The 20,929-nt window shown below is 36.6% G+C and overlaps 1 protein-coding gene across 3 annotated transcripts in view; it reads left to right on the top strand.

Annotated features, from left to right (window-relative positions):
* Positions 1 to 20,929, top strand: part of Pcdh19 (protocadherin 19) — a 105,761-nt gene that overhangs the window by 59,290 nt on the left and 25,542 nt on the right. For 2 of the 3 annotated variants that reach the window (XM_087599846.1, NM_001169129.1), the window contains one exon: positions 3,706 to 3,878. In XM_087599846.1, the coding sequence (XP_087455972.1) occupies positions 3,706 to 3,878 (173 nt within the window). The remainder of the gene's footprint in view (positions 1 to 3,705; positions 3,879 to 20,929) is intronic. The other variant, XM_087599847.1, reaches the window with a different exon arrangement.

The raw sequence follows: 20,929 nt of genomic DNA, 5'->3' as shown, positions 1-20,929 counted from the left end.
AAAATGAACTTGTCCCTCTGCTGGCCACCAGAGCAGTAGTTGAAACATTTGCATTTACAATAGCATTGAAAACAGGTACCCCTAATTTATTGTCCCACAAAAGTTGTTTTACAAGTGTCTCATCTCCCAAGAGGTACACAGGTAATAAAGCAAGTGAAATCAGCATTTTTATGCTGGGCATAAATTGTTATTTGTTTTGGGTGAGTAGCCATTTACCAGGCTGTTTTACTGTTTGCAGCTTCTTGCTCACTGGTTCTTAAACTGCCTTACACAAATCCATTCATTAAGCCACTAAATGTCCCTACAAGATCACAGTAAGCGGTACTTAGTTTGTCAGATGGGCAAACTGATCTTTAAATGCGTTAACTATCCTGAGGTTTGAAGGGGTAGCGGCTATACCTTTGTGATTTTTCTTTTTTGCTCACAACATGAGCCCCTTAGAATATAGTAGCTAATCTTTCCGAGTTTTAATATTTTCTATCTTCTTTTTTAAAAACCTGGAACCCCACCTCCAGAAGCCCCGAGGTAGATTGCAACATTCTGATACATATAAAATGGATGACAAAATTTTAAAAAGGCAGATTTAAAACCAATTAGGAGAAGTGAGATAGAGATCACCAGCTTCCAGGGCGATAACTCAGTGCAATTAAGCATTATGCTTACCTTGAAGATTTTGAGAAGCTGAGCCAAAATATAAAGTGCATCAGGTCATATAGTTTTTATCATTCAATAGAGCAAGGACATATATTTGACAGGCGATATCTTTTTCTGTTTCTCAATTTTAGGAGGAGTGGCATAATGGACAATGACTGACAATTGTTTATAGAAGATAGGGAAATTCATTAAATAAACATAAAATTCTTATAACAATTCCATAGTCGTGGCTGTAGTATTTAATTGTAATGTGAACAAAGCATTATAACACAGAATAGTGATCATATTAAATAATTAATTTCTTTGGACATCTATTTCTATCTGGCTTTTCATGCAAAGTGTCTTATTGAGTCTTTAGGATGATCTTGTGAGGGAGACTTTATCAAGTGCATTTATTGAGGCAAGGAAATCAAGGATTAGATGTGGAACCTAGAGCCACACAAAGTGACAGATCACCCTAATGATTTCAACTTCGGTGCTTTTTTTTTTCCCTGCATGCCATGTTACACAAATACTGGTGAAAGAATGGAGAGCAGTTGTTCTCAACTGAGGGTGATTTGCAGTGTCTCCCTGGAGATATTTTTAATTGTTAAAAATTGGTGGTGGTCATCACTGACAGCTAATGGGAAAAGGCCAAAAGACCCATTAAACATCTCATAATGCACAAGATGTATACAATAAAGAATTATGTGACCTAAAAATTCAATAGTACCAAGATTAAGAAGCCCTACTCTAAGGGATGGCCAATCACATTTGTCTTTAGACTCTTTCATTCACTATCATATAACTCAAGTAAATTTTGGCAACTACTGAAATGCATTCAATTTAGCCTTGTGTTCTTTGGCTTACCACGGCAGTTTCTGTAGTAAAGATTTAAAGAACTTTTCATTATGTTTCACAACCAGATAATATAGGTTGAAAGCTAATATTTATCATCAAAATGGAACAGTGTGTAATCTCATGCAGGCAGGTCATTGGTTCTCTCCTGAGGTATTATGAATGCTCAAAGGCAGGGCCAATTTTTGTTTCTAAATTATAAACTTTGAATCCATTTAAATTTTGGATTCGTATATACAGGAAACCATAGAATCTAGGCCATGAAGCTAGGAATGGTAAAAACTTTAAATTGTGAATTTCCAATTGGTCTTTTTAACCATGACAGAATTATAGGATTTTCTTAAATAGACTTAAGTCCTGGTAGGTTGATTGGACCGAGCTATCTCTGTGACATAATTTGGAGGAACTGAGTAAACTGGCCTGTTGAGTGATTTGAATTCTAATGACTTCGATGCTCAGATATATTTTATGAAATAATTAACTAACAGGGCAGTGCATTATCTCACCAGACTCCTCATTTTCTTATAACCATGGCTTTCCAGTTACTTCTCTCTTGATCTTTCACTTTTTATGTTTATGTTACCAAGCATTCAACATCTAGGTTGGTCATGTATTAATTTTATAGGCTTCCTCTAGGACAAATGTGCAGAGTGACATATTGTCCTTGTTCTATGACGAAGCTCTTACTATATGCAGTGAACTTTTTAATGTCTCCTAGAGTCGGGCCTGTGAATGTTCGAAGTTTAAAATATTGATTCATATACTTGTGGAGTTTTCAGAAAATTTGTGCTTGGTCAGCAATAAACTAGAAGGCTGGAGCAGCTGATGGTATAATTTGTAAGCCTGAGAATTAGAGACCTAGTTGTAAAGATTCCAGTCTGAGCCTGGAAGCCTGAAAATGAGGAGTTCTGAATATGGGAGAATATTGATGTCCCAGTTCAAGTAGAAAGGATATTCAACCTTTTGCTTATTGTTCTTTTCAGGACGTCTTCAATGGATTGGATGAATCCTACCAACACTGGGGAAAGATACATGCTTTACTCAGTTCTTCAATCTAAATGCTAATCTCTTCAGCTAACACACTCAAAGACACATTCTGAAATAAGGTGTAACTAGCTACCTGGATCACCCTTTGCCCAGTCAAATAGACACCTAAAATTAGACCAAACCCATTCTGTGCACCAATGATTTCCTCAGCTACAGCTAGCCATCCTTTTCTTTGAATTTGTCCCTCCGTCATTTTTTACTCAAAACTGACAGGGGAGCCAAGATGTAGTTTAGGCTTCTAATCCCAGGATACAGGAGGAGGAGGCTGAAGAAGGGGCTTGTCACATCTTCAAAAGCCAATGTTGACTATATATCAAGGCTCTGGTCAGCCTTGGGTACAGAATGAGACTCTGTTTCAAAAAAACACACCAAGCAATCAAAGAAGCAGGAGACTGACCTGGTTTTCTTCAACTCTGATCATCCTTTTTAATTTTAATTTTTCTACCTCAATTTCTGCCATTTTTGCTTTTTATAATTGATGCTTAGTAAATATCTGTAGAGAAACAATTTTAACCACTGACATTCGACAAGCTGAGTTTGATCTTAGATGTGCTACATTTGTTTTGTTTTGTTTTGTTTTGCCATCAGTGTGACCATGTGCAAGTCATTTAACTTCTGTAAAACTGTCGTTTCATGTATAAGTAAGAATATAATTAGCACCTTTGCTTTATATAGCCAATATGACTTAAAAAGTTAATGTTGATCTCTTAAAACAGTAACTCATGAACAGTAATTTCTCACAAAGCATTAACTATTTCTATTTGACTGTATAACTGTATAAGGGTGGGGGAAAACCCAGAATTGTGATATTGTTTAGAAATGTTTTTTAGATTTAGATTTTGCTTTCTAGCCACCTTGCCTGCGGTGAAACAGTAAAAAAAAAAAAAAAAAAAAAAAAAAAAAAAAAAAAAAAAAAAAAAAAAAAAAAAAAAAAAAAAAGCTAAGCAAATGAACATATTAGCTGTATAAGCATTCAATATCAAGAACCTCTTTTTATTGTTAAATTCTATTCTCTTCTAACAGAAATGTCTCTTCTTCATATTTCTACCCTTTTAGACAATCTAGCCACTGCTGGCCTCCTTACAGAGCTGACATCATCCTGGCTAGGAAAGATTTTAAAAGTCAGATCTATCACAGTTGTAAATTAACGTACTTTCTTCAACCCAGCAGCTCCACCTTCAAGGACCTAGAGGGCAACAGCCTGAAGGATAGTGGGCATGAGGAGAGTGACCAGACCGACAGTGAACATGATGTCCAGAGGAGCCTGTACTGCGATACTGCCGTGAATGATGTTCTCAATACCAGCGTGACCTCCATGGGATCTCACATGCCTGACCATGGTAAGGGCTGGACAACTTTAAGTTGAAACTGTTTGCTCCGAAGAACCCAGAGTCTTTCTAGACTCATTGTACTACTTTACTGCCTTACAAGTGTTACTAGTTTGTTCACAGGTTAGCAGCACTTAGAGAGTTTTGAGATGTACCACATCAATTGAGATAAGTCTACCTCCTTGTACAGTGTTGAAGCATTTCATAAGCGGCTGCATCCACATTCTTTTAATAATAACTGCACTGAGTACATAGGAAGTAAGCAGATGCTTTCTCACCAGGAATAAATGACTGTTTATGCTATAGTGCATGGATTCGGCTGAGCAATTAAATTGGATAGAACATAGCTCCAATGAGACTAGAGAGGTGGGGTTTCTTTCTCTACTAGTCTGGTTAACTTACCCCAGAGACTGTTCTTGGCCAACAAATCATGTAGTCTTTCCTGGGGATACCAAGTACTAGACATTCTATTTTGCTCACAGCGTTTCTATTTCAAAGCCACAGAGCTACTGCTGATGTTTATGTCATTGGTTACAGGGGAGACATGGTAAGAGAATGTGATTGAGTTCATACAAACCCTTCTGTTATTGTGAAATGAATCTTCAAACACATGCGAGGAGCCACATCCTCATTTATGAAGAGAACCTATTTTATGAACCCAGATACAAGTGCATTTAGGAAGAAGCAGTCTTTAAAATTGTGCTAGGCAGAAACCAGGGTATCAAAACACTAGCAGAGTTTAACTAAGGCAGATTGTTCATATGGACTTGGGCACAAATGTCATTTTCAATATTTTACTGATGTAAACATGATATGCAACCAGCCTGTCTTTTCCAATTAAGAAGTATGAATTCAATTTGGTGTTTAGGCTCAGTGAAGCTTCAGAATGCTTGGCTATGTCTTGAGAAAAGCTAGTCTCATGCTCAGCTGGAAGCCCTACTGCTAAAAGTCTTAAAGACGAGAAAACAAAATATGGTGATTACGTGCTGGTCTTCAGCTGTCTCATTTCACTGTAAACATCATTAAACTCTTTTGTTTTGGTTTTCTAAATGAATCCAAAAAATGCATGATTCACAAAACTAAATGTTTTTCATGGAAAAAAATTAGCCACTGTAAATTCTATTAAATTGTCTAATCCATTCCCTCCTCAGGAGATTCAAGTGTCAAAGTCTGTAATATAGACAGGTCACTTCCAATTGTACTCTGCTTCTTTCCTTAATTGGCGAGTGGTGACATCTACAGAGATAATATACTTTCTGGGAAACCTTACTATATGACTGAGGATGAAAAAAATTAAACATTTATATAACTGAAACAGAGGCAATTTAATTCTCAGAGGATGCAGACAGATATGTATCATTTCCTACTCATGTGTATCTCAAAGAAAGGCTTTCTTCATTTAGATCAGAGGTTTTCTCTTAGATGCTCTCTAAAATGAAATTACTCCAGGAATGAAAATCGCCGTAATTGATTCTCACTTTATGCCTGGCTAGACCAACATCTGTTTTAATTTTTTGTCACATTTCTCTAGGAAAACAGTATCAGTGGGTTGCAGCTAGATGTTCTGAGTGTTTCTTACAAATGGGTTCCCTTATGTACTGTGTAGATTGAAAACAACACGAATATTATGAAATGAGGATGTGGCAGTATCCAAAGACTGTCTTGTATAAAAATTGATGATTTCACATACTCTCATGCACATAGACACATTTTTCTTTGCTATATCATTTTGGCAACATCTTTATTTTTCGTGTATTTGATTTACAAGCTTATAATTTCATTTTTTTTATTTTTCCAGCAATGGTTAAACTTTGAACTAATACTTGAGCTGGTCTTTTTGAGTTTGAGTGACAAAAAACAAATTGTACTCTTGTTTAAATATCAGTCTTTACCAACAACTTCCAATGATTTTATAATACGTAACTGTATTCTAAACCAATCCCAGGCTTTCTGTAAGAACTGCGTCACCTGCTAACTTGGGTTGATTATTAGTACTCGAAATAACAACAACAACAACAACAAAAACAAAAACAAAACCCAAAAACCAAACAAAGAATCAAAAAGAAAAGCAAAAAATAAAACCCACAATTATTCCAACCATTTACATTTTATAGTATTTATTGTCTCAAAATTGCGTTCATGTAAGTGTATCTTATTTTATGCTAAAGCTCATTAGTTGAAAGGTACTCACTCACAGAATTTACCATACAATCCAGATCTTGAACTCTTCAGACAAAACTCTAAATCTGATGCTTCTTTTTGTTTGTGAGAACCATTGCGACAACATCCCAAATACAAGCAACAAAGGGTAAAATCTTACACCACTTACTGGGGAGTTTGGCTCAGCTTGGATGCCAGAACTGTGGGTCATTCTTATGACATTTCTACTTTCAACATTAGCATCATCTCTTTCTCTGTGCATGTGGGAACATGTACTTGATGGGAAATCACAGGAATATCAAAGTAAAAATGATTTTTATGTACCCATTATTTTTTTTCTTGAGCTGGCAAAAATGGCTGGTTATGTAATCTCATTGTATTGTCAGTATTTAAGATGGTACAGATTATATTTGGCCCATTCTTTTTGAGAGACACTGGAGCCCTAGGCTTCACTGAACTGCCTTAAGTGCCTTCAGTATTTGTTTTTATTATATATATATATGAACACACTGTCCCTGTCTTCAGATATAGCAGAAGAGGGCATCAGATCTCATTACAGATGGTTGTGAGCCACCATGTGGTTGCTGGGAATTGAACTCAGGACCTTTGGAAGAGCAGTCAGTGCTCTTAACCACTGAGCCATCTCTCCACCCAGTATTTGTTTTTAAAACTTTGCTACAGCATGCGAATGCTCAGTGTGAATGACAAGAGAATCTTCGGTCTTGAGTAAAGGCCCAAATGTCTTAGTATTCAGTAACTTTTCTGAGAGTCCTCTTAAGCAGAGAAACTCTAGAATCACTGTGTTCAGTGAGGGAAGGAGACTGTTTAAAAGACTTTCAAATTCAAAGGACAAAACCCAGATGTTTAGTTACTGGAGAGTTCGGATTATGTTTTGATTACTTCACAAAAACATATTTGTGATCTGAGTCAGAATGCCAACAAAGGAATAAAAAGAGTCTCTGCTTTCTAAAGCACTCTAAACCATGGCATCTCTCTTAACAAGTTTGAAACCAGGTCAGTAGGTGGGTGAACTTGTTGAACTTAATTCCCTGGTTGCCATACAACTCCAGCTTTATTTGCTATCCATCATACCCATAAATTAATATGGCTTATCTAGGTTTGTCCCCTGTCGTGTTGATCTTGTGACTTCTTGGAAAGGAAGATGTTCTTTAACCTAAATTTCCCTTGATATAATGTACTCTTTAGAATATTATCTCTCAGTTGGTCTCAAAGCACCTTGAGAACGCGTGCTACCACATTTGCCAAGCTTATTTCTGTCTTGGCTCCTGGGGTGATTTGATGCAGATCTTGGACATCACAATCACAATCACAACCACATCTCTTATTCTTTTTAAAATACAATTCTTTTTTTGAATTGGATATTTTTTAAATTTACATTTCAAATGGTATTTCATTCCCAGTTTCCCCATTTATAACCCCCCCTATCACATCTCCCTTCCCCTTCTTCTATAATGGTGTTCCCCTACCCAACCACCCCCTCCCGACACTCTACCCTGACATTTCCTTACACTGCAAGGCTGGGGGGAGGTCTAGCCTTGGTAGGGCCAAGGGCTTCTCCTCCCATTGGTGCCCAACAAGGCCATCCTCTGCTACATATACAGCTGGAGCCATGGGTCCCTCCATGTGTACTCTTTTGATGGTGGTTTAGTCCCTGTGAGCTCTGGGGGTGGAGGGGTATCTGGTTGGTTGCTATTGTTCATCTTATGGGGTTGCAAACCCCTTCAGCTCCTTCAATCTTTTCTCTAACTCTTCCATTGGGGACTCCATTCTCAGTTCAGTGGTTGGCTGCAAGCATCCACTTCTGTTTTTGTCATGCTCTGGCAGAGCGTCTCAGAAGACAGCTATCTTAACCAATGCATTCCCTGTCTGATTTTATTCAGTAAGCTTGCCACTTTCCTGAGAAAATAAGAATAGACTCCTTTAATGCCTAAAATTGGCAATAGGGTGTCAAGCGATGACTTAGACTCCTGATTTTGTTGCATAATTGAGGATATTAGCAGATTGAATCTCTCATTAGCCACGTTTTCTCTGAGATGAGTTGTGCTAGCCTTAGTAGATCGCTTGCTTCCCTCTTACTATTTTTTTTTGCAAAGCCATTTATGGTGATTTGGATATTGCATTATGCTTAAATGTAAAGTTTATCAGGATCATGTCTTAGAACTGCACACTAGTTCCAAGTAATTTGTTTCAGATCACACTCAATTTCCTTATGATTTTAATTATTGATTATAAATTCATCTACTGAAAAGATGACGGTAATTGCTCTAATATGCACCTAATTTGGAGTTCACTACAACACTGAGTTGGTTTCCTTCCCATACTTATTGGTATCTAACAGAAGCAATACACAGAAACTTACAGTGATGTTGATCAGTGATGTTGATCAGTGATGTTGATCTGCTTTTCACATCCAAGCACACCCAAATGCAAGATCGTCATTGCTTCATTTAGGGAAGAAGTTTTAACAGGAAGTGTTAAGTTCTGCCTTTTATGTAACATTTATTTACATCGTTTAGTCATTTACAACATTTAGTCATCATCTAAATATTACTTAATGTGTTTTCTGTGTAAAATATGGATCAGAAGAACTTGGTGTGCACCTAATGTGACTGCTGCTATACCATTGCCATGAAAGTTTCCCATAGTCTTCATTCCGTACATAGGCTAGTGTCAACCACAAATATATTAAGATTTTTGTACTTAACACTCTACCAACAGTGTGGAATTTCATTTTCTCTAGTCTTTTAGTGAAATTAGGATTCAGTGACTGAACATCTTTATCTCCTTATCTATCCCCTGACTTACCTTTCACCTCACTAAATTTCCAAACACTCATTTCAATTAATCTCTTGGCAAAACAGGGAGTTCTCAGTGGAGAATATTTTGTGACACTGCAAAGCAGTATGCTGCTGGGCTCCAGAAATTGTAGCTCTGACCAGATGTTCATAGAGTAATTGAAAATTCCATTTTATCAGAATAGCATTTGCTGTCAAAAAGTTTTATCTTTACTTCAACAAAGAGGTTGATTAGATCCCCCTGGACCTGAATTAGCATCTTTGAGGCTAGATATACTGTTTTGCAATTCATGTGGTTATTTCTTTCCTAGTTCCGCTCATATAGAAACTTTAAAAAGAATCTTCATCTTGCTAATATACACACTGAAATGTTTAATTACTTGAACATAGAATCAGGTTTACAATGTTGCCATATATATGATACATCATATATATGACATTCTGCCCCAGGCTCAGTATAGTATTTTGATATTAAGTAGGCATAAGACATACACAACACTAATTTTTCATTCAAAAATTAAAAATAATATTACATTTATTATTTATTAGTGTATATGTGTGTGAGTGTCTGTGTGTGTGTGTGTGTGTGTGAGAGAGAGAGAGAGAGAGAGAGAGAGAGAGAGAGAGAAAGAGAGAGATAGGGTTAGAGAGAGTTAGAGAGCATTCAATCAGTGACAAGCATGTTTATGTTAGAGAGCATCTTGGAGAAATTGGTTCTCTCTTTCCACTTTGTGGGTCTTGGAGATTGAACTGTAAAAGCCTATACCAACTGACCCATCTGCCCTTCCTCATTCAACAATATATTTTTTTGAGGGCTCATGTGTTATTGAATGTATTAACTCTGCTGTTACTGACCTGCAAAAAAAAAAAAGTAATATGTTTTTACTTTTCCTTATTTAGGGTCTACTGAGATGATTCAATAATAAAATTATTATTATGCCAATACAAAAGACTAAGAAAAATATTACTTTATGAAAATATCCCATGATCTAATTTGCACAACAGTGTTAGAAAATATTTTAAAACATACTCATTTTGAGGTTGAATTTTCTGTTCATCTTTAATTTCACCATAACATGCTAGGTTTCTTACCTTGCTGGTTTATGGCTATTCAATGCCTAATTCAACTTTTTTTCTGATGCCCAGAAATATTTATTTTTCTCTCTGTCAAATATAACTTTGAAGCTAGGGAGAGAGGCGAGAGGTGGAGCTTATCTTTTTTCAACTGATACATTGTTGGATTACATAATAGGATTTCTACAAAGCATTATTTATATTTTATTAAGACAGTCATTGATTTCAATAGAAAGCTGCTTTTAAATAATGAAATATCTTTGACATTAGCAGTTATTCACTTTTTTTTTTTACATTTTATCATCAGTTTTTCTTCATGTAAGACATTTGGAGTAAAACCAGATGTTTATTTTCTTTCAAATATGAAAAGTAATTGTGTGTGTGTGTGTGAGAGAGAGAGAGAGAGAGAGACGAGAGAGAGAGAGAGAGAGAGAGAGAGAGAGAGAGAGAGAGAGAGAGAGAGACAGGGGTTTTATAATTTATTTGGAAGCTTTAGTTGTTTCACATTCAAGATCATTTGCAAATTTACTATTAATACCGGTTAAGATGAAAGATTCATTATTCATCCAGAGGGTGCCATGTGCTATCTTGATTAGATTATACTATGAATTTCAATGGTTTTAAGCACTGGAAGATAGAGCAGGGCGCACAATGAACAATTTAGAGTTTGATTCTGTAGGAGTTTATGAGCCAGTAGCATAAATGGTCCAGTATGGAATAGACGGCCATATGATCAGTGAAGAAATCAATTAAGATTATTTGAACTGGAAAGCAAAATGCATTTTCAAAGATACTTTGGTGAAATGGGATCCCATTGGAGAAATAGCAGGAAGCCCAAGATTGTATGCTAGATAAAATTGTGTTCTATTTGGGTGGTTTGCTAGGTGAATCTCTCCCAGATGTTGCATGCAAAAGCAAGTTCTATAGGGTAGAATGAGTAGATAGAGTGCCATTAGGGTAACAGGTAAGAGCGAAGTCAAAATTGATGGTTTCTTAATTTTTTTCTACTCCTGACTTATTTCACCTATAAAAAAGGTTTAAATGAAGTATATATGTGGACTAAATAAGTATATACATAAATGTTTCTTAATAATAAATCATTGAGAAATATATTTTAAAAATATATCTTCTGTATACATTTATCAATTATTAAATATGAAAGAAAATTTACATATGAAAAATGTGAATTTACTTATTTATTTTTACATAGTTAAATATTGGATTGATATTTTATAATGCAAGATATAGAAACTTAATTTTCTAAAATTTAGTGTAAAAATACTGTGATTTTTATATCCATCAATGAAGAGAACAGTGGTTTGTATAAATACAGATCAAAAAATGGCAAAAGTATCTTTCCATCCATTTCAGAATTTGTCAGCATCATATCTTAATCCCAAGCCAGAATTCATTTAATGATTTTTTTAAAAAATGAAACTCAAGTCAGCAACTCAAACATGACATTTTAAAAATAAGGCATTCTAAGACAATATAATTCAAAATATAATAATTTAATATGCATTGAGGAATTATGGAAGAAAAATAATAAAAACCTTTGTTTCTTGTGATTAAGTCCTGTTGTTTACTATAAGAATAGCATGATAAACATGGAATTTCATACCATTCAATATTCTGTCCAAGGTGCTTCCGGTGGTGTGACTTGGTATTGTGTGGTGCCTGAAGCAAAGTACACATGTTGTGTTTTGTAAGAACCAAAGCTGCAATGCTATTGCAGGATTCAACATGAGCTAGCACTGTCTAAAACACCTCAGATTCAGCGTGCCATTGATTCTACTTAATTTGTGGTTGTTGTGTATACAGAAATATTTACCTGGCATCAGTTTTTCTACAGTCCCCATATTCAGTTACATGATCCTACATGGGATTGTGGCCCACATCCTAAGGGGCTATAATATTGCCTGTTTCAAGTGCTTAAAAGATGCACTAAAGTAGGATGCTAATTATCCTTTTTGAAACTCTCCTTTTATATAAACTTATTCCTGCCTACAATTATAAAACTATGAACCATTATAACCCATCAGGAGAGAGAAGCATGAGTCTAAACACAGTGTTTAAATATTTGTATTTTTCTGATTCTTTCTCCTTTAGTACATTTACTATGAAATAAATATGGGAAATTATGTATACTAACAGTTTAAGAAGCAACTTAAAGTATATCAGAATTATACAGCATCTATTAGTATGTGGGTGCTTGCAAGATGGCCTTTCTTTTGCCATACCTGTTTTTCAGTCATCAAGAATTAATTTTTCCCTGGTGTTTTAAATCTCTGTCTTCACCATGTGTCTAGTATGCATTGAGCCAAGGAAACCTTACTTAATACATCCACACTCAAAAGGTACATTTTTTACAGAGAAATATTTTCACTTTTTCTTCACGTAAGACTTCACAATAAATCTCCAGCTTAGAAATAAAAATAACAGCACCAAACACCAGGTCACACAATGTTTAAGTTGGCCTCTAGGGCAATGAGAAATGTCGTTTGTTGGGTACTATCAACAGGCTCTTAAAGAGATGTTTTCAGAGGTCCTAAATAATCTAGAAGTTGGTCATACATGACCTTCTAAAACTCAAGGTGGGTGGAAATGACAGACTTTTTTTTTTGTAACTTGGAAGAATAGTATCTCAAAAACCAATTATTCTGCTAAGTGAAGGGAATATAAAATTGTTCTTCACAGTGAGGGGCCTGGGAGATGACTCAGCAGGCAACAACACTGTGTTCAAGCATGGTGGACCGACTTTAAATCACCAGAACCTATTTAACACGATTTCCCAAACGTGTACCACCGTCAGTGGGGGGAGGTTGCACAGACTCCAAAAATGGTTGAAGCTTGCAGACCACCAGCCAAACCCAAAGTTTACCTGGAGACTCCGTGTCCAGGGAACAAGGCACAGAACACCCGAAATCCCTCTTGTCTCTGTGCTTATGTACATGTACACACACACACCCCATCTCAAACATGTGTGCACATACACTCCCAAGAGAGAAAAAATCAAAAGAAAAAGAATGGCAATGAAATGGTCTCTAGAGTTATCAAGTATAGCTTTTGAGGACAGCCACATGGGTGTAGGTGACAAATTCAAAATGGTATTGCAGGAGATGTAAGGTTTTATGATGAACTCTGGACATCATTTAGAAATAGGCAGGCCAGAGATCTGCTGTGTGCCTAGAGGTATGTACAAGCTGGCATGTAGCAGAGGTCACATGAAAGGCACTGGATCTAGGAGGTGCTACAGGAATTTATCAGAAAATGTACTTTGAATTCAACGTACTGCCACATTGAAGAGGCTTTTGGAGGGGCACTTTGTCTCTTAAGAGTCCCTGTAATCAGGAATAATAGTTCTACTTTGTTATTCTTCACAAGGTTTAATAACAAACAGGCAGGCTGCTAAATAAAAAAATAGACATTATTTAATTGTAAGTTTTGCTCTTTTTAATCTAAGTAATGCCCACTTCAATGCAAATGAGATTACTTGGATTCCTGTCTCAACTTAACTGGAAAAATTTCAACATGGTTGAAGTCAGAGCTCTATACATATGTTTATGGACTCTTCGTCCAACCGGTTAAGCCTTAGTGGCTTTCTGAACCCTGGCCTAGAATCTAGTCTCTTAAGTCTTCTAGGAGTATAATTGAAATCTGGCTTGACTGAAAGTATAATTTATAATGTTGTTTCTTTTTACGTGAAAATCTGAAAAAATACGTTGCTCTAATTACCTGGGAAAACTTGGTAGCCCTAATTGATTATAGCAAGGTAGCTTCCCAGGCAGGCATTAGTTTGCAAATACTAATTCTGTTCCAGAAATCTGTTTTCCAACTTCTCTACTGCCATTCTCTCAATCTCTATATTTTTCTATATTTTTTCTTCCCTTCAATGGATGTTGGACGACTTGCTTTCCTCTCTGCTCTTCAGTCTGTAAAATTACCAACCTGTGTGAACAACAGAATCTTTCCATTTTAATACATGGGAAAGAGGGAGAAAGGGAAAGATGTAGGTTCCAAGATATTTAGACTGGTCAAACTGTTCCAAGCCATCACCACCTGCTGTTTTTAATCATTAATGAGGCTGTCAGTTAGCTTTAATCTGGGAGATGAACCAAAAGAATGGTTTTGATTTTAATTTAATTTAAAAATGAGCTTATTGAAACAAAAAAATGCCTCCAGCTTCAAAGAGTCCTGTTGTACCCTACTGATAAACCAAGACAAGCTAGCAACAGAAATGGAACAATTACTGATATGCAAAAGTAAATTATTTTAAACTCAGGCAACTTTTGTTATTGCCATGACTAGCCAGAAAATTTAGTTCTTTTAATTTGAGCATTGATTGCATCCCCCAGACACGCTGCATATAAATATCTGTTCCATTTTTTTCTTTCTGGGAGAAAAATTGACGTACAAAACAGTTGAACAGCTGTATTAATGTCAGAATACAAATTGATGACAAAGTCCAGAGTGCAGCACAAAGTACAAATTATTTCTCTGGACTCAGTGCTCATCAAACTGTTTGTACATTTCAAAAAAAAGTTGAGTGATTATCTGTGAGTTCTCTATTAAGCCTGAGTTTTTGTATAGTGGGTGATTTTTGCTTACTGGCAAAATGAGAACTCAGAAAAACAATGCCTAAACATCAAGTAAGTTTCCGAGAATGTAGCCAGGCCTTTGTGAGGGCTGTCAATTTAGACGGTTTCATTGTACCTGTCTTGACTTTCACCAAACGCTTTCAGATTTATAATTGACTTAACCTGAAATCGGATGGTGAGGAAACCTTCCTTCTTTGATTAGAGAAATCATCACCATTGGGCCCTAGTTAACTAACTCCAGGGTAGGCGTATCAAATCACAGTAGTCTGCTAACACAGCAAGTGAGCACTTTCCGAACTCAGCTGCTAATCAATCTAGTCAGCTAATGAGTCTGCAAAACAGACTGAACTACCAGAGCAGGCACCAAGAAACCAACACTTCAAACTCATTATCTCCTATTTACCTTTTGGTGTTTCCTTTGTGATGCCAATTAGTAAGCCTTAAAATGATCTGTTCAGGCTTTTTCAAAGAAACCCGGTTTACTCTAAGGATTGTGGTAGTCGAATGTTTCCCATTATGAAGGAAAATGACTGGCCATTTGAGTAAAATTTGAGTGACTGATCTATATTTTTCTGGCAAATGAAATGCCAGGAAAGTTCTGTGGTCATATAATTTACAATGTTTTCCAGGTTCTGATAGTATGAAAATGGACTGAAATTGTTTCCACTATGTCTACATTTTGCATCAGCAGATGCATCTGTTGATGGTCCTTAGGTCCTACCCAGACTGTAGCTGTAGCAAGCCTGCCAGAGCCTGTTTACCTTGTGTTTTGGACTGAATTTTGAGTAAAGATAAAGTTCTGTTTTGCTTCCTGTGTGATGATGAGCCAAAGATGAGTGTTGTAGTGTTGGAAGGAGGAAACATCTTTTAACTAGTGCTCCTTAACTCAAAATGATAGGTTGTCAGATAGGCCCACCCATTACTGAAAATACTGTGTTTCCATGCGGAAGATGGAGGAGCAGCATTCTTTGTCCCTGTTAGTTCCCCATTCCACTCTGTTTGGTAAGCCCAATACTTGGGAGTAAGTATATCATTAAAGAAATATTATTGTGAGCATTTGAAGCATGTTGCACCCTGTCCTTTTGCGTATCCATCTTTAGCACCTCGTAGTGGCTTTTCTTTTGTATTCTAAATAAGAATTATCTAAAATAAATAACGATTTACAGATCCCGTAGGACTGAATCTCTAGATGAGGAATTAGCTGTCTCTTAAATGAGATTTACAAAGTTAGACAGTGTCTTACATAATTTTGAAAAGGAGAGCATCTTCTAGGGGAACACTATTAATCATCATCTAGGATCCTTTAGAGCTTAAAATTCTTACTCCAGAAATTCAGGTATGGAAGCAGATATAGAACGTGTAGCATTACTGAGTCTTTCTGGCATCCTAAATTCCAATTGCCATTAATATAGAAGGTTTGAAACCTTACAGTCTCTGGAACCATTGTGCTACGCAAGGCATACTATAATACATTATTTATCCTTTACAACAATTCTAAGTGGTAGACAAGCGTAGAATTAAAAACAAAAATCTAAAGAGTGAAAAAAAAAGCTATTTGAACTGAAGAATAAAGTCAGACTTCTCTTAGTAGGCTGAGAATTGTACAGAAAGTTAGAATGAGGTGATGAGAGAGCAATGACATAAGCTGCACATATTTGTGGTTGAAACTAAGATCAACAGGGATTGAATGAGATATAATCAAGATTTCCCTCAGTAAGTATGATGTAAGTAATCCTCATAGGTAAGCCTCAGAATTCTGCTTCTCACACATAGACAGTGCCCTATAAATATAGGGTGTAGCTCTTATGAACTGGCTCTAATGGGAGAATACAAATACTTTAATATTGCTCCATAGTATTCAAATTCAACATTGCCAGTCTTGCCACACAGCATAGGAAAAAAAAAGATTACAGACTTTGGAATAGGACAAATCTAAGTCCCTGGTTAACCTTTGATAATTGATGACTATAGACCTCAGTTTAGTCACTCAAATTTTATCTCATTTGCAAAATGGGAGAACTACAGAAATTACTTCTCAAGGTAGTTATGACATGATTCACTTTGTCTATTTACTGCCAAATAGTAAGTACTCAAAGCATAAACAGTAGATTGAGTCACTGACCTAGCCTTTCCTTTCTGTTTGATCTCAGTCAGCATCCCTATTATCCCAAACTCCATATCTGAGATCCTTTGAACAGAGGCCAAGGCATTGCATTTCATGATGATGGTTCAAATTGCAGGCACCCCACAGGAGGACAGTGAATATACGTTTTCAAATTCATATTAAGTTGTAAGTGAGTTTTTGTTAGATATTGTTCCAAAGTGGAGATTATGGAGAGATTCAGGGAGGATGACGTTCTTGATACTGAATACAGTCTTAGAGGAGGAAAATGCAGAGAAAAGAGAGGCCACTAAACCTTACAAGTTTGCTCAGAGCTCTCGGTGTCCTAAAGAACATTTGAGAGTTGTTATTTGATTTACTTACTGTGAAATGTGTAGATGTTTGGAAGCTCCATTCCCTATCCAGTCATTTTTGTGAACCATCCCTTTTGAGATATAAAGAGATTATAAGATCCATGAAAGATTGGAAGTGAAGTCTGGGCTAATTTAAGTAAAAATAAAAATAAAAATGCATGCATTCTGGAACCCTTATGAGGTAAGCAAATCTCTGGTTCATTTTTTTTCCATAGTGGTGTTCTACTTAGCCTTCCCTAGGTCAAAAAATGCACAGCTCAGTCCCTAGGATCATCTGTATAACTCTTGCCTCGTTGCTCTTAAAAAGCTGATAAGTGGCAGATATCATTGATTCTTCTGCTGTTACTGCTGTTCGTACAGCATGGTCAGACTTTCCAAAAAAAAAAAAAAGAAAAAAGAAAAAAAGAAAAGAAAAAGAAAATACATTTTTCATTTCTAGTTTTTCCTTTAAAAAGTCACCCTACAAATAAAGAATCTAAAGAATCCCTTCTGTTCTTTTTCTACTCCAAGAATGCACTGAAAAATGCCCAGCTCCTACCTGAAAGGTCATATCTTCTTGCCATATGAATGACTTCACAGCAGGTCTATGGGGACACTGTCATCTGAGAAATGATGGGGATTTATGTTTCTCTGAATTTTTGCCCTTTTTGCGGTGTAAAAAAAGTGAATTTGTTAATGATTGAAAAAAGAAAACCTTCAGCCGTGGGCTCTTAAAATCTTAGGATTTCATACAAACGAAATAATCAATGAAAAAATTAGTGCGACCCTTGCCTTTCTTAGAGTTGTTTGCCATGCTTTACTCTCAGTTAGGTGGCCCACCCTTATTGGTTCTAAGCTTTTGAATGTAGCTAGCAGACTGCATTTTTGCAGCATAAAGTTTTTGGCTTGTGAGGGACCTTATGATGTAATTTCATTTGTCAATATGCAATTGGAAAGGAGGGACAAGAGAGAACTGTGTACAAGTAAAGATAAGAAGAAAGAACTTTAAACACAGGGGTCAGCACCATGGGGTTTTTTTTTAAATGGCTGATTCATTGAGAAAATCATGTTCCTTTCATAATTTGACATCCCATAACAAATGCAGCCGAAATTATATAACTTCTCTGGATCTAAAAGTCTAAATTGATATGCTATAGGAAAAATATTTAAAAGAGTCCCTAAAATAATTTTGTAGCACGTGACTCAGTGGGAGCAAGAACTTGAAATTTCCATAGCGTTTGTTTACCATGCTGCTTTGGCTAAAGTCAGTAGCCTCTCAAAATTTTGACCTTGTCTGTTTGTAGGGTGGGATGATGAGCAGTATGGGTAGGACCAATAACCATATACCAATAACCTTTATATGTATCACACCTCTTCTTGGTACACTATAATTGTGAATCAGATTGCTAGGTTGCTCTCTCCCTTGTGCCCTTCCCTTTCATGTCCTGTTGGCCTGAGAGCTTTCATCTCAGTGTGATCTCATTTACCAAGGAGGGCACTGGTTGACCCAAGAGTCAGGGGGTTCAGGTTCTCATTACATTCCACAAAGGCTGTATGGCTATAAACATATTATTTGCCTGCTTGAATTTCACATCTTTATAATGCAGGGTATTGGTAGAATTTGCCAGGGAGCTATGTGGAGAGAATTGAATGAGATGGTAGTATATGGCAAGCATTTAACGCAATGCCTATTATTTAGTAGATACCCAAAACGGAATTGCCAAAATTTATCCTTATGAGTCATTCTTCTTAGCCATGTCTGTTTCCTACTTTATAATATGGACAAAATAGAAGTCTTACGAGTAGCCTTATTTGACTAGAAATCTGTGCTGATTTCTTCTTTACCTGACCCTCTCTTTCAGTACGTAGGTGTATGATTTCTTTTCTTGCCATGCAATTCACGACTTGCCAGTGTTTTCCTACTGCAGGAAGAGGGGAGGGGGGGGTTGATAATTGTTAAAGCCCTTCCACTGCTGAGCTTTCTTTTATCTGATTTTGGGTTCGGGGCACAACCTTTTCAGATTCCTGAGCACATAGCCATTTGCCAGTGGGTCTGTAATGAGTGCCATATTCAAGGTAACAGATGGTATGGTGTGCTTGCTTTGAGGGGTAATTGTTCTTTTATCTTAATTTCCTCCCTTTGGCATTCATTTGTTGGAAGCAGCTCAATGGCAATGTCATAAAGCTTGGGGTAAAAATCAAATTGAAGTAGCAGGTTACTTGTCTATCAAAAAATACAGTTAAACTAAAAACTACCGAACGTCTACCAAACAGGAGGCTTTTAACCCTGGTATTAGGGAGCAAATAAGTCTTAAGGGTACAATGGACTTAATTGTCAGTTCATTGCCTCTTTCCTAGTTGCTAACTGCCTCTGTTTGCCTTGAAGATTAAGACAACTCCTGCTTGCCTAGCAGGTCTCACCTCTTACAGTTCATCTGTTTTTCTGAAACTAATCCTCTAAGCCTTTTCTTCTTTGGGGCCACTGCTGTTTTAACTGCAGTCTCTCCCTCCCCTTTCCTTTGCACTTTTACCTTGATATTTCTTGTTTAGGTCTTCCTCCAAGCATCCTGTCTACAGATTAGCCTTGTTCTATGGTCCTCCCTTTGAAGAACAACTTCATCTACTTTACTTTTATAGGAAATACAGTCAGTGACATTGAAGTTTTTTTGCTCAGTTTTCCTGATTTAGTTATCCTTTATACTTTATTGAACATTTCTGTGGCTTTCTTCAGATGAGAGTTGGCTTTCTTACTACTGTTTCCAGTTTCCCACACAGGTTATAGGTGATCCCAAATGAGCAAGTATTCATCAATCCATGTGCTAAGCACTACTCAACAATATAAGTCACCTCTTAAGGTTCGTTCCCCAGGGACGTTCTCATTCATGCCATTATTCTAGAGATGCTAGTTGTAAAATGAGTTACTGTAAGGAAGAACACAGATCCGAAGAAAGTTTCTGCTTCCTACATATGTGACTCCAGGGTATTGTTTTTCCACTTGAACTCTCAAAGGCTACTGGATTGGCAGGAAGTTTTCATCATTGGTATAAAGGGCTGCCTCCTCCAGTTTGGAAGATATTTTGCTTTGGGAAAATACAGCAGAACTTCACTGATGCCAGAAAGGTCAGGGCATACGTAGTGTTGCTATGAAATGAAGGAAAGGATGGGTGTGCTTTAAGTACCCCAAGGGGCATGTTTGATAGGACTAGGTGTATTTACAGCTTTAGCATTTGTATAGTTCCTGCCCTTTCACTTTCTTACATTTTCTGTTGAGTTGGCCTGCTGTGTTATCTGTGTCTCTGGCAATCTGATTTTCCACAATATGCTAGTTGAATCACCACTTATGTCTTCCTGCTTTCCTACTCTAGCTTTGCTGGTTTCTTGCTCCCTTTGATATATACCTACTCCATTCCTCCAAATGTCTGATAAAAATCAGTCTTTGATTTCTGTTTCTCCTTGTTTCCTCTGATTTGGACTCTTTTTGATCAGATTCCTTTTTTTCCTCTTTTTTTTCTTTCTTTCTTTGGCTTATTGGAGTACAGGTTTTCTGAGGAATAGTCATTCTAGATTTGCTTTTGTCTTATTGATAAAAGATCTCGTTCTATAATTCAGGATGATTTTTAAATCTATGACCCTTCTGCCTCAGCCTCCTACCAGCTATGAATACAGGCATGGGCTACCATGATGGGCTTTCTTTGTGTGTGAGAATATATATATTATATGTATATTATATGTAACTTGGAAATGACTATTTCTCAATGAAAATGTAAACTTACGTTTTCACATCATTGAAACATACAACTGTCATCTTGAATTTATAAATCATCACTACTCTATTTCCTTTTCCCCTCTTCTGTTGGTGTTGTATTGTTGTTATTGTTGGTTTAATTTTCTGTTGTAGTTGTGGAGATGGGGGGGGGAGGGTAAAGTCCTGTTCAAGCACATGGATAGAAATTCTGAATCT

This window comes from Rattus norvegicus, chromosome X (genome assembly GCF_021556685.1).
Source record: "Rattus norvegicus strain SHRSP/BbbUtx chromosome X, alternate assembly SHRSP_T2T, whole genome shotgun sequence".
Lineage (NCBI taxonomy): Eukaryota > Metazoa > Chordata > Mammalia > Rodentia > Muridae > Rattus > Rattus norvegicus.
Note: the sequence above shows the minus strand (reverse complement) of the source record. Positions and strands in the feature narration are given on the sequence as shown.